General features: G+C 50.3%; 2 protein-coding genes and 1 long non-coding RNA gene across 3 annotated transcripts; 2 read left to right on the forward strand and 1 right to left on the reverse strand.

Moving 5' to 3' along the window:
* Positions 1 to 1646: 1646 nt before the first annotated feature.
* LOC311430062 (calmodulin, striated muscle) lies at positions 1647 to 2407 on the forward strand (the record flags this gene model as incomplete). Its single annotated transcript, XM_084506445.1, has 2 exons — positions 1647 to 2117; positions 2299 to 2407. The coding sequence occupies one exon, from the start codon at positions 1647 to 1649 to the stop codon at positions 2094 to 2096; it is 450 nt and encodes a 149-aa protein (XP_084362571.1). The 3' UTR covers positions 2097 to 2117; positions 2299 to 2407.
* A 4745-nt stretch (positions 2408 to 7152) lies between these two features.
* Positions 7153 to 15262, reverse strand: ASB13 (ankyrin repeat and SOCS box containing 13). Its single transcript, XM_084507255.1, has 6 exons — positions 15150 to 15262; positions 13472 to 13659; positions 12272 to 12422; positions 11148 to 11282; positions 9651 to 9842; positions 7153 to 8632 (listed from the first exon to the last, which is right to left on the reverse strand). The coding sequence occupies exons 1-6, from the start codon at positions 15190 to 15192 to the stop codon at positions 8505 to 8507; spliced, it is 837 nt and encodes a 278-aa protein (XP_084363381.1). The 5' UTR covers positions 15193 to 15262; the 3' UTR covers positions 7153 to 8504.
* A 1038-nt stretch (positions 15263 to 16300) lies between these two features.
* Positions 16301 to 17071, forward strand: LOC311430041. Its single transcript, XR_014688513.1, has 2 exons — positions 16301 to 16490; positions 16683 to 17071. It is a non-coding gene; the product is annotated as an uncharacterized lncRNA (long non-coding RNA).
* Positions 17072 to 24008: the final 6937 nt, after the last annotated feature.

Raw genomic sequence — 24008 nt, forward strand, 5'->3', positions numbered from 1 at the left:
CCCGGCTTAAACAACCTCCTAAATCCTCCCAAACCTGGGAAAACACCCCAAAAAAAAAATATATATATATATCTGCCGGTGCCAGCCTCTCCCAGCCACCCCCAAATCAGCCCCCGCTCCCCAGCCCAGCAATTTCCTGTCCCGCCCGGGGCTCTTTCACAATTTTTGATTCATTTTGGAGCAGAAGAGCAGGCAGAAAACCAAGGGAGGGCCTCGCCTCCCCTCCCCGAAACGTCGTGCCTCTCGCCAGACAGGTTCCCAGCACGGGCTCAGCCAATTCCTCCCCGCCTCTGCGACGCTTTTCGTGCCAAGAGTTTGTTTTTTGTTTTTTTTTTTATTATTTTTCCAGGTGAGGTTTTCCTCAAGCTGGTCGCCCCCTCCCAAATTTTGTCCCACCTGGAGGCCCCGCTTCCCACGTCATCCCATGGGTCGCCTCTGTTTCGTGGCATTCCCTTCGAGTCCCAGCTTTCATTCCTCGCTGGGGAAATCTGGGGAGAATTAGTGCTGTTTTCCTGGAGCCCAGAAAGGCAAAATATCTTCTGCTGTGCAGCCGGGTCATCTGGTCTGTTTGGGCCTTGGTCCAGGTGGTGGCATTCGCTTGGCTGTTTTGGGCACGTGGCAAAAAGAGGAAGAGATGGGTGGGTGGGTGGATGGATGAACAAATACATAAATGGATGAATGAATACATGGATGGATGGATGGATGGATGGATGGACGGACGGACGGACGAATACATAAATGGATGGTTGGGTGAATATGGATGGATGGTGATGGATGGATGGATGGTTAGTTGACATTGGATGGATGGATGGATGGATGGATGGATGGATGGATGGACATGTGAATGGATGAATGAATACATAAATGGATGACTGGATGGATGGTTAGTTGACAACTGATGGATTGATGGATAATTAGTTGACATTGGATGGATGGATGGATGGATGGATGGATGGATGGATGGATGGATGGATGGATGGATGGATGGCAATGGATGGATGGATGCTTAGTTGAAAACAGATGGATGGATGGATGAATAGCAATGGATAGTTGACATTGGATGGATGGATGGATGGATGGATGGATGGATGGATGGATGGATGGATGGATGGATGGAAGGAATGTAGATGGGTAAAAGAAAGGCCACAAGGATGGATGGTCGGGTGGCTGAGTGGATGCATGGACAGTTGGCTGGCTGGACAGACAGATGGATGAACACAGACAGACGGACAGCAAAACTGACCTCATCACCACGTGCTTCTGAACCCCACTGCACGCCCTGCCGGGAGAGACGAGCAAAAACCGAAAGCAGGACGTCACGAGGTGGTTAACCCTCACCCAGCCTGGGGCTAACCCCTGACTAACCAGGGCATGAGCCTCCACACGGCCACCTCAACCCCCCCGGGGGCCACGCGGATGTTCCCGGGGAGCCCGGACGAGGCATCACGGCTGACTCAGATCCCCGTCAGCGTCGGCAGCCGGGCTCTGCCTGGACCTGCACGAGCAAGGAGCTCCCTGAAGGCTTCAGCTCCTCCTTTTCCTCCTCCGGGAGAGGGAGGACGGAGGGAGGAGGCCCCCGTCCGCGCCTCCCCGCCGGTGCTGCGTGCCGGGGCAGAGCCGCGTGCGAGCGGGGAGCGCGGGACACCATGGCCGAGCGGCTGTCGGAGGAGCAGATCGCCGAGTTCAAGGAGGCTTTTTCCCTTTTCGACCGCGACGGCGACGGCTGCATCACCACCAAGGAGCTGGGCACCGTCATGCGCTCGCTGGGGCAGAACCCCACCGAGGCGGAGCTGCAGGACATGGTGGGCGAGGTGGACGCCGACGGCAGCGGCACCGTCGACTTCCCCGAGTTCCTCTCGCTGATGGCGAGGAAGATGAGGGACTCGGACAGCGAGGAGGAGATCCGCGAGGCCTTCCGCGTCTTCGACAAGGACGGCAACGGCTACATCAGCGCGGCGGAGCTGCGGCACGTCATGACCAACCTGGGCGAGAAGCTGACGGACGAGGAGGTGGACGAGATGATCAAGGAGGCCGACTGCAACAACGACGGGCAGGTCAACTACGAGGAGTTCGTGAGGATGATGACGGAGAAGTGACCTTCATCCCCCAGCCCGCAGGTAACTTGCTTTGACACCACTTTGCGCCCAGCCGGGGGGCGGGGGGGTCACCATCTCCCTGGGAATGGGACCCCAAATTTCTCCTTCTCCCCCATCTCAATGGTTGGAAATATGGATGTTCGCGGTGTTTTCTTATTTTTTATTTTATTTATTTTATTTTTCCTTTGTTTTTTTTTCATAGGGAACCGAGGCCGTGGTGGCCCCCAGCCCTTCCACCCCCTCCCTGCTTTCTCTCCACCATCCTGGGCTGGAAAATCCTCCTTTATCCCTGCCGGAGCATCACCAGCCAGCATCTGCGTCGGATGCGGGCATCCCACCCCAGTGGGACAGGGCTTGGGGATGCTGCTCCCCCCCGGGATGCTGATGGACATGAGGGTTTCCCCCCAAAATGCATCCCCCTGTGTCCATGGAGGGGATAGAGGCCACCGCGTGTCCCCCAGCACCGCGCCGAGCCCAATAAAATGTCCCCCCCCAATTTTCTGGGTGGCTGCCAGAGCTTTTTTTGGCTTCTCTTTGGGGCTAAACCCCCCCCCCTCAAAAAAAAGAAGACCACCATTGGTGGGGTGACAGGGCTGGGGTCGAGACCCACATCATTCCCATCCCCTTTCCCCCATCCTTTAACCCCACGAGCAGGGGAAATGCCCCGCGTGGTGCCTCAGCGCCCTGCCCACGGGTTGTGGCCACCCCACCCCAAATCCCTTCATTTTTGGGGGCTGCTGGCTTCAGCCAAGCTCCGGTTCACCCCACTTTTATCTCCAGAGGACCGGTGGGGGGTGAATTTAGCCCCAAAAACCCCATCCCAAGCAAAGTCAGGACAGGATTCGCTTTTCCCAGTTGTCAGCCACCCCACAGCCCTCCCCGTGACTCAGTTTCCCTACAAAGAGGGCGAAACCCAACCGCAGCAGCTCTCCCACTGCTGGCCAGGGCGGTTTCCTTTCTCTATTTGGAGGCTTTGGAAAGAGGATTAATTACAATGAGCCTCATTAACGCTCAGTCACTAACGAACCAAGCACGCCGTGCCAGCACCCGGCGCCTTCACCATGCGCTGCCCTCTTGCTCGCGCACAGCCCCGCAGCAGACACAAAAGGGGCATTTCTGGCCCCCAAAAAAAAGCCCCAGCCTGGCAAAATTGAGACAAGCAACAGGGTCACACCAGGCTATCGTACCGAGCCGCTAAAATTAGATCTTCCCCAAAAAAATGTGATTATTTATTAATGCGCTGCTCCGGAAGCGAAGCGGCGCGCGGTATTTTTGGGGCTGACCTTTTCTCCTTCTGTTCCGGGGCTGTTTAATTATCAGCCCGTTTTTCACGCCGCTCCTCCTGGGCTGTTTTTCTTAATGACGGCCTTAAACGAGAGGCTGGAGCCCGGCCAGGAACTCCAGCACCCTCGTCGGCATCTCTCATCCTGGGGAAAGCGCCCAATATCGCCCTTTTTTTTTACCCAATTTGGGCTCCCGGCGGCTTGGCACGGTTTCCCCCGGCACCATTTGGGATGGAAAGACAGATGGATGGACGGATGGATGGAAGGATGGACAGACAGACAGGCAGGACCACGCTTATCTCTGTCGGCACCGTTTGCTTTGGCATCACCAAAAGAGGTCATTTTGCTCCCCAAATCCGGCTTTTGAGGCCCAAATTTTAGGGACTGGTGGAAAGGGGGCAGGATCTGGCCCCAAGCTCGCACCCCGCCCCGTGACTCATTGGGAGGCTCAGATCCGGCCTTCGTTAATGATTACGTTAATTGAGCCGCCATAGAAGGGGTGGAAGGGGGTGGCCATGGGGTGCCAAGGGGCAGAAACCTGCAGGTTTCACCCCAAAACCTCATCATGGGGACAGTGGGGTGAGGACCTGGGAAATCCTCCAGGGTGGGACCTTGGTGAGGGGCACCTGGGGTGGGACCTGGGGGTTACATGGGGTGGCAAATTGGGGTCACCTGGCAAGGGGAGACCTGGAGTTTTACATATTTTGGGGATTTTTGTTCTCCAAAATGGTGTTTCTGGGGGATACGCAGCTCGCGAGCCCCCATGGGGAGGAGAGATGGGAGAAGCTTCACCTGCAGCGCTGGGTCAGCCCCAAATCCTCCCCGTTCCCGCAGATTTTTAGCAGAAACATTTTGGTGTTTCTGCTAAATGTTTGTTTTAAAACATGACGTTTGTTTTAAAAACATCAAATATTGGTCCAAAAACTTCTGCAGCCCCGCTGGAGGCACTGAGAGGCTTTCCTCTGAGCTCCCGGAGGATGTTAAAGAAAAGCAGGGATTTTTTTCCCCATTTTTCCCTGTTTTTCTCCTCGTCCACAAAGTCCTGGCCTCGTCCCCAGCAAGTGGAGGCGATGTGCAGGGAGGGAAGGCGGCTGCCTGAGGGAAGGGGAGGCCCCTTGGCATCTGCACCAACTCCCAGCCCTCCTGCAGAAAGGGAGGATGAAAAAAAAAAAAAAAAGAAAGAAAGAAAAAAATAAAGAGGCTGAAAAAAAAAAGAGGATTAAAAAAAGGCTGAAAAAAAGAGGCTGGAAAAAAAAAAAGGAGGCTGCAAAAACGGAAGGCTGCAAAAATAAAAAAAAAATAGAAAAAAAAATGGTTGCAAAAAAGAGTTTGGAAAAATAAGAGGCTGTTAAAAAAAAAAAAAAAAAAAAAAAATTAGGCTAAAAAAAGAGGCTGCAGAATGGGAAGGCTGCAAAAATAAAGGGAGGCTGCAAAAAGGGGAGGCTGAGAAGATGCAAAAAAAAGAGACTGGAAAAAAAAAAAAAAGAGGGTTAAAAAAAAGGCTGAAAAAAGAGGTTGAAAAAAAGAGAAGGCTGAAAAAAAAAGTTGCAAAAAAGAGGCTGGGAAAAGGCTAAAAAAAAAAAAAAGAGGCTGAAAAAAGGAGGCTGCAGAATGGGAAGGCTGCAAAAATAAAAATAAAATAAAATAAAATAAATAAATAAATAAAAATAAAAATAAATAAAAATAAAAATAAAAATAAAAATAAAAATAAAAATAAAAATAAAAATAAAAATAAAAATAAAAATAAAAATAAAAATAAAAATAAAGGAGGCTGCATAAAGGGGAGAAAAGGGGGAGGATGGACAAAAAGGGAGACTGCAGAGACAGAGGCTGGAAAAAAAAAAAAAAGAGGCTGAAAAAAAAAGGCTAAAAAAAAAAAAAAAAGAGGCTGCCAAAAAAGGGAGCCTGCAAAAAGAGGAGAGGCTGTGAAAAAGTGGGGAAAAAGTTTTTTTTTTTTTGCAGTTCCAGGTTGGCAGGGAGTGGGATGCCCGTGGAGAAGAGCTGAGCTGGGTTCCCCTCTAGAGAGGGGAGTAAATAACCAAGCATGGCAAAAAAATAGAATAGAAAAATAAAATAAAATAAAATAAAATAAAATAAAATAAAATAAAATAAAATAAAATAAAATAAAATAAAATAAAATAAAATAAAATAAAATAAAATAAAAATAAAAATAAAGCCTGGCAACAAGTTGGGAACACGTCCATCCATTCGTCACTTCCAGGGATGCCACCTGCGGTTGGCACCTTGGGAAGGGGCCAGGATTTGGGTTTTTTCAGCCCAAAACGATGCTGACGACGAGCAGCTCCGCAGGGGCTAACGGGGAGCAGGAGGAGGCCACAGCTGAGCGGGTCCAGGCTCCATCCCAGCACCGTTGGGGTATTTAATGGGAAATAAATCACCCCATGAACCACTGCCCCAAATGCTGGGAGCCCAGACAGGGAGGATTTGGGGCCTTTTCCTTCCCCTGCTCTCTGGGTTTTTGCTCAATTCTCGGTTTTCTCCCCCAAAACACACCACGCACCCACGTCCTGAGCCAAATCAGCGGGGATTTGGGTACTGGGGGATCCGAGGAGCTCCAAAAAGGTTTTAAAAGGCAGCAGGTTGGAGCCCGGAGCTAGAGGAGAGCCAAGAGCTTTGCGGGGGCGGGTTGTCATCACCCTTAATTTTCAGGCAGGATTAGGAAAAACGCAATTAAAGGGGAAAAAAAAAAATTAAAAAAGGTGAAGTAGAGCCCAAGGGGGCAGAGTTTAGGGCTGTAAGAGCTGCTGGGAGCACGCTGCTTTGATGGGTTTTTGGTGAGCCCGACGAGGGAGCAGCACTGCTGGGGAAGGGGTTTCCTCCATCCCAGCTCTTCAGCAGGGATTGTGGATTGATATTTGGGAGGAATTTGAATATTTTGGGGCTTTTTATTTCCTCCAGCGTCCCCTCCAGCTCTCAGCCACCATCAGCCAAATCCCGGCGTCCCTCTGCAAAAAAGTAAAAAATAAAACCAGCAGCCCAAAAACCACACAAGCCTGCAGATAGGGTCTTCCAAATGTAATGGGAACCCTTAAAAATCAGATAATCTGATAAAAAAAACACACAAAAAAACACAAATCACATCTTTGTGGTGTGCTGGACTCCTCCTGGACTGAGGTCGGAGCTTTCCAAGCCCCTGTCTCGATCCCTAAATGCAGCATCGGGGTGTTTGCAGGGCACCCTGGACCACAGGTCACCAAAGCACGAGCTGCGGCTGTGTTGTTGGGTGAAAAATTACCTTTTTAATTATTATGGGCAGGAAACGTGAGGATTTTGTCCCGCTGCAGCAGCGTGGAGGGCAGAGCCCGCCCTTAATGCCAGGCCAGGCAAGCCACACGGGTGTAATTTAGGTTTCTGGAGATCCCCAGTGTTCACCAGCGGGGCCAGAAGCAGCCAGGCCCTATTTTGCACCTGGATTTCCCAAATGGGATGGGAATGGGGTTATTTTGGATGGCTGGAACCCAAAATGAGGCCCAACCATCCCCAAACCCTCAGGGACTGCCACCGAAACACCGAAGGAATCCGGCACTGGCCCGTCCCTATAAACCCAGAGTGAATTGGGGCTTTGGGATCTTCCAAATCCTTTATCACTCACCCTGGCCAGGGGGTAAATCACGGAGGAGAGCTGTGCAGGACTCATCACAGCTGCTCGAGCAGCTCCAGGAAATTTTCTCCTAGGGTTAAAGACGAATAAAAACTGACACGACTCGAGGAACCCGTCAGCGAGGCAACTCGGAGGGAAGAAAGGTAACAGAAAAGGGAACTGGTCGCTTTATTCGGGGTTGTCAGGAGAGCTTTTGGGTTGGGTTTATAGTGGAAACGTGGACTTGGCCATTTTCAGTATTTCAGCAGCTCAGGCAATGTTGAGAAAGCAGCCTAACGAGGAAGCTTTTGGTGAAGGATACACTAAAAACCTTTACGCGGGGGTGAATCCCACAACAAACACCTCCAGAGCTTCCCTGAGCGCCTCGGCAATTTCACATTTCTGGTATTTCAGACACACAAAAAAAAAACCCAGGTAGTGTAACAAACAGACAGTCCTACAAAGAGCAGAACCTCAAAAGCTTTCAGTGCCAGTTCTACGCGATGTCACGCTGAAAAAAAAAAAAAAAACAACACAAAAGGGGTGAGGGGGGAACGAGCCTAACCAAAAATTAAAAAAACGAAGCGATTTAGGGGTCAACATTAAAGTGCATTCGGCTCCACGGCAGCTCTTTAACCCTGTGCTTACAATCTTTTCCCCTCCGTTGTGAGGCTGAGCCCTGGCAAGGGTGCAGGAGCAGCGGGCAGGAGGCAAGCTGCCGGTTATTCACAGCGTGAAGGAGGGTGAGAGCCCTGAGTTTGAGGATTTCTGAACACGTGCTGTCATTCGGGGCAGGAATTTGCCCTCCTGCTGAGGCTGAAGCCCGCTGAAGTTCAGGGAAGGTCGCTTACTGCTTGCAGTGCCTTCAGATTGATTAGCTGGGGGGTTAACTCGCCTCCAGCTGCAGCACACAGCTCACACGAGCCTCGTCCCGTGGCTTGAGGTGGTTCTTGCTCGAGTTTTTAACACCGAGGCTCCCTGTGCTCCCCTTTCAGAAGCACAGACACCCGTGTCCGAGTGTTATTGCCTCTAAATCCCTTTGCAGGCAGCAGACGGGCGCTCCAAAGGCGCCGTGGAGCATCCTAATGCAACCATCTAAAACAGGAGACATGAATCATGCTCGCCGAGTATCCATTTCTCTCCGCTGACTGCAAAGGGAGCCTGGCTAGATCACCCGGAGACGCGTGAAGGAGAGGGACGGCTAAAATTAGGCGAGGCTAATCCCGTGCCAAGAGTGAGCACTGCAGCCTGGAACGCGGCGGCAGCCTCAGAGATCCCCCCAGGGAGAGGCTGGGGCTGCAGGTCGGGGCTGCACCTTGCCTCGAGTCCGTCTCTGCCCGAAACGCTCGCTCAGAGAGGAGAGGGAGGGGCGCGAGGTGCTGCCTCGTGAATACTTATTTACATCGGGCTTGGCTTCGATTAAAATTCATTTCTCGTGGGGAGGTAGAAGAGAAAGAGACGGATACTTCATGCTGTGCGAGCTAAAGCCACTGTCCTGTCCTTTGCCGGTCACCTTCAGCCCTGTCAGTTGTAGGACAGGTACTGGATTAATCGCTGAGGGATGTTTAGCTTGGCAATCTTCTCCAGTGCCCGCTGCCCTGCAGCCTTTCTCACCGTAACTCTGCAGAGCTGTGACAGGCTCAGGGGCGTTTCTGAAACGAAAAAAAAAGGTGCACGGTTACTGCTGCAGCTCAGACAGCAGCCTCGAGCCCAGATTTCGATGCACGCACGCACACACAGGCAGAATCAGGATCAGGGACTTTGCTCCTGGTGTTGTCAGACCTAACGAGCTCCTATCCCTGCCCCTAAAAGCCTCAACAATCACCAGCCTCCAAGATTCGGATCTGTCCTGGGTCTAGTCCTGAATTTAACCACACATTTTCAAAAAAAAAAAAAATGTATTTAGTTAGCACGGTGTTGTTACAACGGTCTGCATTAAAAAGCAGCCACACACGCAGCTCTGCCAGCTGAGCTGAGGGGGCAGTAAACCCTGGCGAGGTGTTAACAAGTATTTATGGCATTGTAAGGCTCAGCCTCTTCACCCAGCTCAGCCAGGGCCAGAACAGCACGCTTTGCTGCAGTCTGAAAGCAGTGAATAATTCTGAGAGACTCCTACACGGAGAACAGGAGTCAGGGAGAGAAGGGGCTGTAAGGTGCTCGCTGTGCAGAGAGTTGTAAAGCCAGGAAAGATTTTCAGGATCGTGCAGTGCTGGGGGTTTGAAGTGTGCAAAAGTACAGAAGGGTTTGTGAATCTCACTTCTGAGGTCCTCAAAGACCTGACGTCATCCTCAAACCTCAGTCAAATGTCTCCTCCAAAACCAGCCAGCCAATGCAGCTGAAGTTTAACACGTTCCCTGCCTCCTACAGAACAAATTTTCATTGATTTCCTTCATCTGACTTAAGGCCCCAAAGTGAAAATGCTCACGCTGACACACGAGAGGGACCTGAATTCAGCGAGGGCAAGATTTGGGCCATCTTACCTCTGTCATTCACCCCCAACTAAGCAGAGCTAGCCTCCAGCCAGCTGGCTGACGTTTACCACCCAGAACTCTACACCTTCCTAGGGAGATGATCAGGTATCTACGCATCAAAGTGGACTGGGAATCTTGATATGGTGCAACGGAGCCATCAGTCACTGAATTCCCAGGGCAGGGATCGTATCTCACTCACTTTCGTAGTACTCGAAGCATTTTGCTGTGGGACTGCTGCTCCAGGTGTAATCCGATGGCTTCTTGCCTCGGTTGTCCCTCGCGTAGATGTTTCCTCCGAATTCAATCAGCATTTCCACCAGGTCCACGTTTTTCACTTTTGCTGCGTGGTGAAGGGCCGTCTCGTGGAGTTTAGCAGCATTCACGTTTGCCCCTGAGACCAGAAAGGAAAACAAACCCGTTTACGAGAGCCTCACTTGACCCAAATGTAAGGAGTGGTTGAAGTGGAGGAAAAAAAAAAAAAAATGCTATGAACACACGTACGAGCAGCAAGAACGAGATCCAAACAAAACAGCACAAACAGGAAACCAAAGTGCTGAACAAGTTCTCCGTGCTGCCAATGCCTGGGTTTTCTTCTCTGGCTTTATGTTTTCCTTGCAGAGAAAGGATTTGGGTCAATTTACTAGGTAAATGAGCTGCTGAGTGTGAAGTTCTGAAACCAGCAGAGCCATTTTGGTCATCTCAACTGAGTGCTCACAGTCGAAGCAAACAGGAGCCTCCCTGTTAATTATTTGAACAGAAACACAAGCTCACAAGCTGTGGAAGCTCTCCAGCAGACATTACTGAGGCTTTGCTTAGATATTTTGGCTAAGAAAATTGGGCTTTAATTAGCTGACAACGAAAGGTCTTTCTAATGCCTCCAAAACTTGTGATATTTGCCCTGTCAACTGATTTGTTCAGTGCAGGTGAGCTGAACCTCGTCAAGTTTATAGAGCTGACTCTTCTGTATCTAAATCTGAGCTATCCACACTCCTCTGAGTTAATGGAGTTAAATGTCTCAGGAATTAATTAGTATAATCTGAAGAAGGGTGCACAAGAACTGGAGGGATAGGAAACAAGCTGGCTTAGCTGCCCGATTTCCAGACAAGTAACATTCCACAAAACAAATTGTCCCAGGGCCAAATCACCTCTTGGTAAGCAGGGGCAAAACCAAGAAGCTCAGCTCCAAGCTCCCTGCTAAAATGAGCAGCAAGAAAGCCGGGAGGTGAAAGCTGGAGCACGCGGCACCGACTTGAAATTCCAGCAAGCTCCTCTAGGCATAACGCTAAGCAGATCTCCCAGAGGCATGAGGTGACTTCACCTCTGATTTTTTTGGACATCAAACTTCATGCAAAGCCACAGGAACACGTCAGCACAGCTGAAGGCACGCACGCCAGCTGGTATTGCTGGGACGTTGATCCAGAGGGGTGAAGATTTAGGATTTTTTATTAAAATAGGACAGTGAAAACATCGCTGGAGTCATCCTGAACTGGATTTTGACAGGCATCTGCTAAAAAAATGCTTAAGCATTAGGCTTTGCTCAGTTAAAGGTGACAAAAGTGGAAGGTTTTGCCTATGTCATGCTGGAAATGGTTAAGTTCTTGTACAATAATTCACTGCAGAGCACCGGGAGGGAAATGCTGCACGTAGGCACCTCCGTAAGCTGCCTGCCCCAAAACAAACCCCGCGGCTGCCATACCTGCCTTGAGCAGCAACTTCACGCAGTCCAGATGCTCCCTGGCGCAGGCCACGTGTAGGGGCGTCCCGAAATGGCAGTCGTGGGCCTCCAAGTTGGCACCGACGTCGATGAGGAGCTGCACGCACTCTGAGCTACCTTTGGGGAGGGAAGAGACGAGTCAAAAAAAAAGAATCCAGCACAAATGGGAGCGCCTGGCACGCCGGGATGGGCCTGAGCCAGGAGCAGGCTGATCAATATTTGGGGTGGCGGATGTAAAATAAAACTGCTTGTGAGACAAAAGGTTTTACTGCAGGATGGAGGCTGAGAACGGAGCACGAGGAAGTCACAGCTGCGTGGCAGCGAGCTACAGCTCGCAGCCTCTGCAGGGAATCAGGTCAAATAAACCTGAATTCGAGGGCTGGTGCTGAACAGCCTGTGGTTTGCAGAGCTGGCCGTGCCCTGGGTGGATTAGCTCACCTTCAGGACCAGAGCAGCAGCTGTGTGTGAAATACCCCTCTGAAATACTTCTCTGCTGCTCCCAATGCCTCTGCTGCTCTCAAAAGCCATCCCCGATGCTTGCTCCTGCTCCACAACTCAGGTCCAAATGTCTAGAAGAGGCTGAGGAGAAGACAGGAGGGGCAGAGAGCAGCAGGCACGCTCCAGCTGGGACATTATTTTGGCCCCTGAAGCTTTCTCCTGTCCCGTGGACTTGAAAAGACTGTGAGAGGGACAAGGAGCAGAGCAGGCAGCACCTCCCTTCACAGCCTCCTCCAGCCTCTGGGCAGCAGCAGAAGCTCTCGACAGCCACGGGGGTCTGCGACAGCACCGCCTGGTTAAAAAAGAGTCTCGTGGCTGATTCTCCTCTGCTTGCAAGAGCAACACAGATGGTTTGGCTCAAGGTTTGCTCACAGAGAGTCAGGAAGGTGGTGTTTTATCTGCCTAGGATCTGGTGCCATGCATTGTTTCCTCAAAGGGAGCTGTGCCTCTATAAGGTGGACATTTTCGAGCCCTAATGATCTGCTGAGCAACAACGGCCTTACTTAAGATTTCTGGTAGCTGGTCTTCTTTTTTTTTTTTTTTGTGGTTTTATTTTGATAAATAATCAAATAAATAATCCTCCTGCAGGTAGGAGCAGGCCAGCTTACCGTTCATGCAGGCTTCATGGAGAGGGGAGGCCGTGTAGAGGGGAGGGTTCACCTTGGCACCGTGGGACAGCAGCACCTTCACGCACTCGATGCTCCCCGAGGCGCAGGCGTCGCAGAGCGGGGTGCTGCCGTCGATGTTCCTGGCGTCCACCTTCAGGGCAGAAAAACAGCTGAGCATTTACAGACTGCTGCATGGCAGCACCCTCGTTTTTGTTTCTATTAACCCCAGAACCGTGCTGAGCTCAGGAAGGAGTCGGCTGACACCGCCAGCAGCCTGCTTGGTGCTGTTGAACACTCCCAGGGCACAAACAGACACGAATATCACGAGTAGCTGCCACGGCTCAGGATGTAACTTCCCTCCTTGCGCTTCTCCTGCTGAACATCACAAGCCCTGCAGCTGAGCCAGCGTAACGCGGTGTACAAATACTCCCCGGTTGTGCCAGGGCAAAGTTCAGCTCCCTCTGAACTGGCTGACTTTGCAGCGAGGAGGAGTACAGGGTGTACACACAATCCGTTTAACCAGGCTTGCTTTGAGGACAGCCACCTTTAGGATGTGACACGTCACGAGTCTTGAAGGCACCAGACTCCAAATACATCCAGAAAACTCTTTGGCAGATTTGTGTTTGCACAATAAAATCGAAGAAGAAATTTAAGAATAAATATAAAATTTCCTCACACATCTACGTGTGCCCTGCTCCCCTTCTGCCCTTGGTTCATCCTGGATAGCTTTAGATATTTGAGTCACCTAAATTAGATTAATTAGATTTGTATTCATCCCGGACTCTGTCAATAGTCAGAGTGGAGAGAGGGGGACAGGGAAATACTTACAGGGAGTTTTTTTAAGATCTCCTCAAGCCCAAACACCTCCTGAAGACGCTTCCCTCCCTCTGCTGACTGTCAAGAAAGCCCAGACTGACTAAAGCTGTCTCTTAATTCACAAATTAAGAGCCTGGGTATAGATGGAGCGAATCCAGACCCCAGAAATAAATTCAGACATCACAACGAAGCGGCCTCAAGCCTTTTTTTTTTTCCCCTAGGTTACTCCAAGACCCTCCTACAAGGGATAAGCACTCCAGGATCCTCTCGACCTCAACACAGGATGAGAATGCAGCAAGAGCTGCAGCTTCAGCCCAAATCCTACAGCAAAAAATCAATCTTTGGGGCTCGGTTTCGTGGTGGAAACCAGGAGCAAACACAAACCTGGGCTCCCGCGGCCAGCAGGAGCTTGACACACTGCGTTTGGCCCCGCAGGCTCGCCTCGTGCAGGGGGGTGATGGAGTCGTAGGTGACGGCGTTGACGCAGGCGCCGCTCTCGATCAGCTGCTGCAGCTGCAGGATCTCTCCCCGCCTGGCTGCCTCGTGAACCGGCGTTCGATCGGCCCAAAAACCTGCAGAGAGGGGGGAATAAAGGAGAATAAATGAATTTTAAGGACACAAGTGAAGAGAAAAAGGGTTTCTGAGCAGGAGAGAGGCAGCTCGGCTGGAACGCGAAGCCGGTTTCTCGCCGTGCTCCACGCTGAAACTTTTCATCCACGTACAAAAAGGGCAGAGAGGAGCAGAAGCCTGACAGTTTGGGGTTGATTTGCCTTTTTGTTTCAAAATACTGAATAATACGACCCGGCCACAGGCAGCACTATAAAATACGGCCCTTTTACCAAAAGCACTGACATTTTCACAGCACAAATGTGCTTTTTTATTTCCTCGTTAGGTCCTCATGCCCTTTGCCTAGGTTTCTGAGCAGGGCGTTTTTGCCTCCAGTGGGGTTTCTCCTGGATTTGGCACAAATCCCAAGGATGGACGAGCCCCAGGACTGCCACCAACGGGACCGGGAAAATGACAAAAAGCTTCCAGCAGCATGAATTAAAGGTTTGCCCTATATATCGCCCTCCAACACGTGCATTGGTGGGGGAGCGGTGATGGCTCCCCACAAGCATCCTCCAAGCCCTTTCCTTCAAGAAACCCCTTGACCCCAAATCCCCCATAATCCTCCCAACCAGCCCCAAACCAGCCCCAAACCAGACCCAAATCACCCCAAAACAGCCCCAAATCACCCCAAACCAGATCCAAATCACCCCAAATGCCCCAAACCAGACCCAAGCCAGCCCCACATGGCCCTAGTCAGCCCCACATGGCCCTAGCCAGACCCAAATTCCAAAAACCAATCCTAAATCCCCCAAATCAGCCCCAAACCAGCCCCATATCCCCTAAACCAGCCCCAAATGCCCCTAACCAGCCCCAAATGCCCCTAGCCAATCCTAAATCCCCCAAATCAGCCTCAAACCAGACCCAAATCCAACAAACCAGACCCAAATCCCCCAAACCAGACCCAAAGCCGCCCCAAATGCCCCAAAGCAGCCCCAAATCCCCCAAACCAGACCCAAATCCCCCAAACCAGACCCAAATCCCCCAAACCAGACCCAAATCCCCCAAATCAGACCTATATGCCCCAAATCAGACCCAAATCCCCCAAATCGGACTCAAATCATCCCCAAATGCCCCTAACCAGCCCCAAATGCCCCTAACCAGCCCCAAATCCCAAAACCCAATCCTAAATCCCCCAAATCAGCCCCAAACCATCTCCAAATGCCCCAAACCAGCCCCATATCCCCCAAATCAGCCCCAAATGCCCCTAACCAATCCTAAATCCACCAAATCAGCTCCAAAACAGTCCAATATCCCCCAAAGCAGCCCCAAATCCCCCAAACCAGCCCCATATGCCCCAAACCAGACCCAAATCCCCCAAATCAGACTTATATGCCCCAAATCAGACCCAAATCCCCCAAATCCCCCAAATCAGACCCAAACCAGCCCCAAATGCCCCAAACCAGCCCCAAATGCCCCAAATCATCCCCAAATCCCCCAAAGCAGCCCCACGCACTGATGTCGCCCCTCAGGGAGCCGCTGCCCACGGGGCTCTCCATGGCCCGGCCCGGCCCGGCCCGGAACGGCCCCAGAGGGGCTGGGACGGGACGGAACCGGTGGGGGACGGAACGAAATGGCCGGGGCCGCCCCGGGGGCTGCTGGGAGTTGTAGTTCTCGGGGGGGCGGCCATATTGGGGGAACTGGGGGGACTGGGAGAACTGGGGGGACTGGGGTGGGGAGAGGGGGATGGGGAGGGAAAGAGGGACTGGGGGGACTGGGAGAACTGGAGGGGGACTGGGAGAACTGGAGGGGGACTGGGAGAACTGGGAGAACTGGAGGGGGACTGGGAGAACTGGTGGAACTGGTGGAGGGTACTGGGGTGTGGGGAAAAGGAGGACTGGGGAGACTGGGGGGGACTGGGGGAACTGGGATGGGGAGAGGGGGGACTGGGGTGTAGGGAAAAGGGAGACTGGAGGAACTGGTGGAGGGTACTGGGGTGTCGGGAAAAGGGGGACTGGGGAGACTGGGGGGGACTGGGATGGGGAGAGGGGGGACTGGGGTGTAGGGAAAAGGGGGACTGGGGGAACTGGGGTGGTGAGAGAGGGGGCTGGGGTGTGTGGGGGGAACTGGGGTGGGGGGAAAAGGGAGACTGGGGGAACTGGTGGAGGGTACTGGGGTGTGGGGAAAAGGAGGACTGGGGGGACTGGGGGAACTGGTATTGGGAGAGGTGGGACTGGGGTGTAGGGAAAAGGGAGACTGGGGGAACTGGGGTGGGGAAAAGAGGGGAGTGGGGTGGGGGGAAAAGGGACTGGGACTGGAGGAACTGGGGTGGGGTACTGGGGTGTGGGGAGGGGGGACACTGGGGTTGCGGGATAGGGGGGACTGGGATGTGTGGGGAGGGGACTGGGGGAACTGGGATGGGGAGGGGTACTGGTGCATGGGTTAAAAAGGGGACTGGGGGAACTGGGGTGTGGGAGGAAGGGGTAATGGGGTGGGGGGAGAAGGGGTACTGGTGTGGGGGACTCGTGGGTGTGGGGAGACTGGTATGTGTGTGGGAAGGGGACTGGAGGAACTGGTGTGGGGTACTGGTATGTGTGGATGGGAGAACTGGGAGGACTGGTGTGTGGGAAGAGGGGATGCTGGGGACACTGGGGGGGGGCGGGAATTGGGTTCTTGCAGCAAAGAGAGGTTTGGGGGCTGCTGGAGGGGACTGGACTGGGATGAACTGGGGCAACTGGGGCGCGGTGCTTAACATGCGGTGGTCCTGGTGGTCCTGCGTGTGCACAGCGTTCGCCTCCCTGCCTGCCCCACAAATTTTACACCGAGGTAACCCAGGATGAAACAACAGCACGGAAAGGTGAAGCGATTTTTGCCAAAGATCTCAAAAAAAATCAGAGGAAAGCCGAAAATAAACCCCAAATCCCTTATTCCCACTGCGCCCAGGAGCGTGTGACCCCCCTGAATTATTTCTGTGCTGTCTACCCCAGCTCTGCTCTCTTGGGGTAGTTCCTGGGGTAAGCTCGTGTCCCTAAAAATCTTTATTTTACAGCTTCCAAAATACCCGTGCCCACACAGAGGCAGCAGCAGAGCTGGCAGAGAGCGGCCCCGCTGACGAAACCGCCGACAAATTGGGGGACAGATGCGATGTCAGCTCCCCCCCGGCTCGCAGGGACACGGCTCAGGAGCCCTGGGCAGCAACTGCAGCTCAGCAGCAAAACTGCAAAATCGCTAAATTGTCACCCCCACGGCCTCGCAGAGCAGGAGAGAAGCCTCCGAGACCGAAATGAAGGAGCCAAATGTGTGCGTCACGTTGGGAAAACGTGTATAAATGGCACTGCCCTAAATCCTTGCACGTTATTCTCTGCTTCTCCCGGCTTATCAGGGCTAAACCCAACGAGCTGGGTAATAAACAGGCTTCATCTTCTGCCTTCTCCTGCTCCGTCTCTAAATTATAAATAATTTATAAATTATTAAATGTGGGAGAAAGAAGCCGGGTTGTGTGGTTATCTGCCATTCAGCCTTGGCTTTTCTCCCTCTGAGAGCGAGTTTTCCCTCAAACAAAGCATTTCCTGCCCTAATTCCCAACAGATTATTGAGGTGTGAGGGCTTTAGGTGTGATTTTTTTTTAAGTGTGATTATTTAGGTGTGAGGAAGAAGCCTCGGTGGGTGCCCGTGTCTTTGTTTTAGCCTGGCAAAGCAAATTACCCAAAGAGAAACCAGACCCATGGGCTGGCACCCGTGGGGGCGAGGAGAGAAATTTGGGTGCAGCTTTCCTCATCTCCATCCAGGTTTGGAAGAGGCGCTGCCTGTCAGCTGTCTTGCGTGCCAAGGAGATGGAGAAAATGGATTAAAAACACGTCAAAAAAATCCCTCTCATAATCTCTGCGGGAGCAGATCCGCAAGGAGAGGCGCTTCCTCTGAGGGCAGACTGCAGGATTCCTTCATTTACCCGTTCCAGCCACAAATTTGCGATTGCTGGTTGTGTTTTTCCTCCGTCCACAGGTTTTGTGTTTTGTTTTGGGTTTGTGGGGCGAGGTTTGGGTAGAGGGGGCTGTAAGGGTGGATGGTGGCCTCTGAGGAGAATCCAGCAGCTGCCCCGTGTCAGATAAGGGCCAGGTTCAGCCTGCTCCAAAGGGACCTGCTGCTGCTCAGCCATTAAGCGACGTCATTTGAGCCTCTGTGAGAGCAGATTTAGGAAAGGGTTTAAGAAATTTAAGCAAAAAAATGCTGCACAACAGCAGCTGGGAGAGAGGGGTGAGCACCAGCCCTGCGGCCCCGAGGTGAGGAGGGCAGGAGGTGCTCCAGGCAGGCAGAAGGATGTGAGGAAGGTGTTTTTAGTTCATCTTTTTTTTGTTTGTTTGTTTGTTTCTCAACAACCTTGCTAGTAATAGGTAAGAAATTTTATTAATCTCCCTACACCGAGTCTGTTTTGCCTGTGACAACAACTGTTGAGTGATCTCCCCGTCCTTACCTCAACCCTTCAGCCCGTTCCATCCTATTTTCTCTTGTTTTTCCTTGGAGGAAGGGCAGTGAGAGAGCGGTTGTGGTGGTGGAGCTGGGTGAAAGCAGCCCACGTTTGTGTGTGCATTCCCCAGCCGCCTGGGAGCTGTGCTCTGGGTACGCTGCCAACTGAGGAACACCTGTGTCCCCCTCCCAGCCACAGCAGCACAGTCCGAAACCATTAAAAAAATAAAAATAAAAATAAGAAAAGACATTTTTATAAAAATAATCTGTTGCTTACGATTCTGCAGTGGCTGCTTGTACAAAATGCAAGTCTCTCCTGGGCTTGCCCCCCACTTGGACAGGAAAGCAGCTGAGTGCCTGATGGTTAAGTAGGAAACAAACACCACAAAAAAAAAAATCTCTATTTTCCAGCAGTGGATGTTTTCATGTTAATTTTGACATCGTAGGAGGAAGAACTAAGTCCAGTGAGAAACTTCCATTCAGCACTTTCACGTAATAAGAAAACCAAGTGTTTTGCACGAACGGCATAAAAACTAAAAGTGCTTTCCTTTCAACTGCAGCAGTGCAAAGATTAGCCCAGGATGGGGCCTCACAAAGCAGGAGATGTTAACCTTTCTGGCCATACCTTGCAGCCATCCATTCTGCCCCAAGGGCAGGATGTGATAGCTGCAAACCTGTTTTTCGATTTATCAGGGCCTCCAGTCGTTATTTGAAGTTGCAAAGAGCTGACATTCCACTCTTTGTCGCCGAAACACAAGCAGGGCTGGAAGAGCTGGTGGAAAACCAAGCAGATTCCACTCACCTCTTGCCCCAGGGTTTGTCCAGGGATGACACTAAATGGATAAATCACTCTGTTTAGCACCAGAGAATAGCAGGTAGTGCCAGCAGGAGTGGCCATACTCTGCTAATACCTGTGTGTAATCCCAGCTGCAGTTCCAACAGGGCTGGGGGTCGATCAGTTGAAGATGAAGAAATCGTGATACAGACAATAATGTGAAGAGAAAAACTGTCTACCTCAGTTTAATATGATCAGGAGCAAGTGTTCCTATTTTAAAACATATCCATATATATCCAACACCTGAAAGCAGCTGCTTAGAACAAAAGGCCAGGAATAATCATGTTTTAGCCTTAAAAAATTCTTATCAGGCCTCCAGCAAAGCACTCGTTTCCTTAGTTTTCTCCTCTGTAAAGTACAAATATCACTGGTTTATAGCACCTGATGGAAGGGTTTAAGCATCACTGCATGGACCGATGTGGCTCAGGACAGGAGAAACTTGATTTCCTGAGACCAGCCAGCACCTCCTGAGCTTCACATGCTGGGGAGAAAGCAGGATGATGTGGAAGGAGATAGAGGCTGGAAATCACTCAGAGTGGAATAAAAGCAGCTCTTATATAGACACAATCTATATTTCCATCTAGGAGAATATAATCACCTATAAATGTCACTCCCCTGCATCTGCAGATAGCCTGCAATAACAGCGGTACAACCTACTCCAGCTCTGAAGCATGTGAACGACTCTGAAGATAATAACAATGATTGCAAATGCTCCCTCTGCTTAATTGCTACAGGACTAATTACTGCAAGAGAGGAAAGAGATGTTTTGTTTAGATCTGGAGTCTCATACACGTAGTCTCACGTTTTGCCATGATCAAGCAGGAACATTTTGGTCACGGAATGAGCTTGTGTCCCCTTGGCTCCAGTCGTGTGCCTGGTAAAGAAGAATAAGTAATGTTTATAAAGTACTACATAAAACACTCTGTCTTCAGAGATTGCCATGTTTACATTGCAAATAATAGCGTAAGCAGCACATCTATTAATTTTTAAGAAACTACCTCAATAATCACTGGAAAAAAAGGGAAAAAATGGTGAAGGGATTTGATGAAAAAAAAAAAATCACTTGTTCATCACTGAAAATGCTAATCTGCACTCATCATTTTTGACTCATTTCCTGACTGGGCCTTGTAGCTGCCTGTGCAGTGTGTGGTTTTATAGTTGTGAAAACACCATAAAGCAAGCTGGGTTTTGACAGAGGCTGTTGTAGGGGGTTGGTTGTTTGTTTTCACAACTTTGGTTTGGCTTCCCCCAGTGCTGCTAGAATTACTCAAATGTTTGTCACCACAACTTGAACAAAAAGTTGGTTTCTTAGGAAGCTGCAAGATACCAAAATAGCAAAAAAAAAAAAAAAAAAAAAAAAAAAAAAAATCTAGAAACTGAAAATCTTGCCCGTGTTTTACTGCGGCAGACGTACACTAAACAAATACACCGCGAGCAAATATTGGAATTTAATCACCACGAAAATACGATGCATTTTCTAACGAAAGCAAGAAGCAACATGTGTTGGGTGTGTCAGGAGGTGAAGAGTTATTTGGGCTTTCCTCAGAGATGAGAGACTCTTGAAAGCATCGGTAGGCTTGGAAAATGTGTTGGCCTACCTAGGTAAACTTATGCTGGGCTCAAGAAGGAAGATTTCAATGGAAAAGACTCAATCAGCTATTTCTTGGGGCAGAATAAACCTTTGTATTTGATCTCAATCCATCACCACAGACGTGGAAAGCAGGTGATAAATGTTATACTTGTGCCCAGAGAAGCCACACACACATACCGTAGAGCTGGAGGACTCCTGCATCTGTGTAGAGCTGAAGGTGGCATTTCCTTGGTGTTTTAGAGGACTTCCCCTAAAATTTTAATGAAAGGATGAAAAAAAAAAAAGAATGATTTTAGGCAAAATTTGGTTCTCTTGCTGCAAGGTCCCAAACTGATTTCAGGAGTTTTGCTTGAGCTGAGTGGAGGAGGTGGCAAGACAGCATTACAGGGGATGGATGACACGCTTCACAGCACTGTTGAATAAAGTGGACTTTGGGGTCAAGAAATGCCTGACTTTGCATTTCACCTTTTTCCTTGCTGTTTGGTTCAATGCTCATTTACAGAAAGGGCAAAGAGCAGAAATGGGTGGGAATAAAGCTCTTTCTGTCCACCTGGATTAAACCAGGAGGGCTCAACTTTTGTGTTGCTGTGCATTTATTGCTCCCACCTAAGATGCCCTGAAGTCTTCACACAAACTTTCCATGATGCCTTTAAATAGAGAAATTATTTTGTTTTCTGGGCATACCAGCAGGAATGACCAAACATAATGGGCTACCAAAGAGGACAACCAAATCCACATGCTCTCTTCCCCAGCTTTCTCTTTCAGTGAAGGTCCTGAGCCAACACTTCCCACGCCCAATGCCCCTAAATTTGCTATTTTACCACTGCATATCAGAAGTTCCCAAACAACGGCCATGGGGGCCTATGCAATTCTCCAAATTGGTTTCGTGATGCTGCATTTAGGGAGACTGCTGCATTTAGAGAGACATTTCTGTTCAAAACCAGGCAATTTCTTGGTGCAGACTTGTGCAAAATGTCAGGCAGAATCCTGCTCTGCTTCATTCCCGGAAGCACTCCCTGGGTGGGGAAACTTCATCTTGAAATAAAATTATGCTAAAACACAGAACTTCATTTCACTTCTTCTCTCTGCTACAGCAAATTGCCTGCTTTAATCTGTCCTGACAGCTGTGCCAGTGAAAGAGCAGTTGTGCTGGGCATCAGCAGTGCCAGCCAGGGTGCAGTATATCCAAAATGTTTGGCTTTGAGGTCCACACAAACATTTATTCAGAATTACCTTCAGCCACAAGTGACCTCCTCCCATCTGGATTCCCTCCAGCAGCCAAGTGGGCAGTTCACACTTCCAATGCTCTCACAGGCAGGAGACAAAGAGGGGGATCCAGCAGGCCACAGATTTTCTAGAAAATCAAAGAAAGGAGCCTCTGAAACCACCACGTCTCAGCCAAATTGGGCTGAAACCAGCTGATGGCTTCAAAAGTTAGCAGAAGAGATAGAAAGAAATAGCACAATCATGAGCCTCATTTTCTCCGGAAGCCAAGCGAATGCCAAGCTTATCTTCTTTCTTGACACCTACAAAATAAAAACTCAAAGTTTCCCTGTATTTCTGTGTCATCTGCTGTCCCATGATTTACACGCGACAGGAAACAGGGAGGGAGCCCACGGGTCCTGCGCCATTCTGTGTTTGCAAGCTGGGTCTTTATGCTTCACACAGCAGCTGGCAAAGCTAATGCTGCCCCACACAGTCAATAATGATCTCAAAGACAATTATTTGCTTTATCTTCGTCTTGTTGTCTTTACACAGGAGGCGACTACCATTTTCAGGAACTGCTGCTTCCACCTCCCAGCTGATTCATTTCATTGCAACCATTTTCCATCTCTTCTGAGAAAGAAATGACTGACAGCATCTGCATGTACCATTCATATTTTTTTCTGAATAAAAGAGGAAGCAGATCTTCGGATGACTACTTCTGTATTTTAGAGAAAACGTTATGAATCATTCTTTCAAAGAAGCCGAAATAGTGAATTGCCAGGAAATAGGCCCACACCAAAGTCAGGCCGTGGGCTTTCCTCTTACAGAGACCACACGTGTCTCTCTGCCCCAGAAGGCGAGGAGAACCACTAACATAGAAAACCCAGGTAGAAATGGTGCCTGACCTCTAAAGGCTGCAGTCATTACTCTCCCCCACCAAAAACTGTTAATAAATTCCCTCAAATTCCTCATGTTTTCATAACACGAAATGGGAACTAGTCATTGAAGGGAGATCTCCCCACAAATCATGCTTTTCCTCATCAGAAATAATTCCCAATCCACATTTCCTTACAACTGCTGCAGTACCTCAGGGCCCCTCTCCTAGAGCAAGGCCCACGGTTACATGGGGCTGTCCATCTTCCACCCTCGTGGGACAACTGGGGACCCTAAACTTGCATACATATGACCCAAATATTACAGCATGGGGACGTGGAAAGCCTTTTTTCTTACTCCTTGGGTAGCTACATTCAGGACCAGCAACACCAACAAGAATTCCAGTCTCTGACGTGTCAGTAGGGTCTAGGAGGATTCTGACAAAACGTTGAGGCTCCATGGTCTGCAGGAAAAATCCCTTACTCTTCCCCACACCTTTGTTTTCTCACTGCTTAATAGCACTTTGCACACTGCTATTGTGGCTGTGAGGTGTTAAGATGGCGTAATTACCTCAACAGCACACTAACGACCTGCAGCATTGCCTTGACTACGACATGAATGCCATGTGGGCTGTCACGTCATCACCTCATGATTCTTTCTTTTTTTTTTTTTCTCCTCAGTTTGCTAAGGCTGTGACTACCCCAACGTGTAAAAATACACCCAAAACGGAGCTAATCCAGAGCCGGGACACCCCAAAGGCACCCTGGTTGCTCAATGCTTTGTGTAGGCGGTCCAGATCACCTCGTTCCTTGCACCACCTATTGCAACAGCTTGTTCACAGCCTGGGCTGAGCAGAACATGGACGACTGGGCAAGGGAAGAGAGGAGTGAGATCAAAGCCCCACACCCTGTTTCTGGGATCCCAGGTAGTGGAGGGAAACTGGATTATTTATCTGCTTTTTTTTTTTTTTTTTTTTCTCCTTAAAAACGCTCATTCTTGGAGCAAATCCAGCCCCAGGCCACATGCTTCCTTATTTTCAAGGGGAACTTTCCTTATTTTCAAGAGGAACTAAAGCCACGAGTGCCTGGCGGTGAGCAGGCCCTTTGAAACATGCTGGGGAAAATCCTATTGAAACAGGGCAAACGAGCAACCCCACTGCATGGGGACCCTGCAGAGTGGGGCCCAAAGCCAGCCTGGGACCTGGGGGGCATGGGGACAGGCGGCAGTGGGGACAGGGCTGAGGGGATGAAGGGAGAGATGAGAGAAGGCCCCACCTGGAGCACTGGGTGCAGTTTGGGGCTCCCCAGTACAAGCAGGAGACAGAGCTACTGGAATGAGTCCAGAGGAGGGCTATGGGGATGATTAAAGGACTGGAGCACCCGTCATACAAGGACAGGCTGAGAGAG

This window comes from Aythya ferina (assembly GCF_964211825.1).
Source record: "Aythya ferina genome assembly, chromosome: 1".
Taxonomy (NCBI): Eukaryota; Metazoa; Chordata; class Aves; order Anseriformes; family Anatidae; genus Aythya; species Aythya ferina.

Bases quoted from the DNA above. Each gene is read 5' to 3' on its own strand.
- ASB13 (XM_084507255.1), bottom strand. From the start codon at position 15,192: ATGGAGAGCCCCGTGGGCAGCGGCTCCCTGAGGGGCGACATCA. The intron at 12,423-13,471 runs GTTTGTGTTTGC...TCTGCCCTGAAG, and splicing joins TGCTGGCCGCGGGAGCCCAG to GTGGACGCCAGGAACATCGA. The intron at 9,843-11,147 runs GTATGGCAGCCG...TTCTGGTCTCAG, and splicing joins GAAGTTGCTGCTCAAGGCAG to GGGCAAACGTGAATGCTGCT.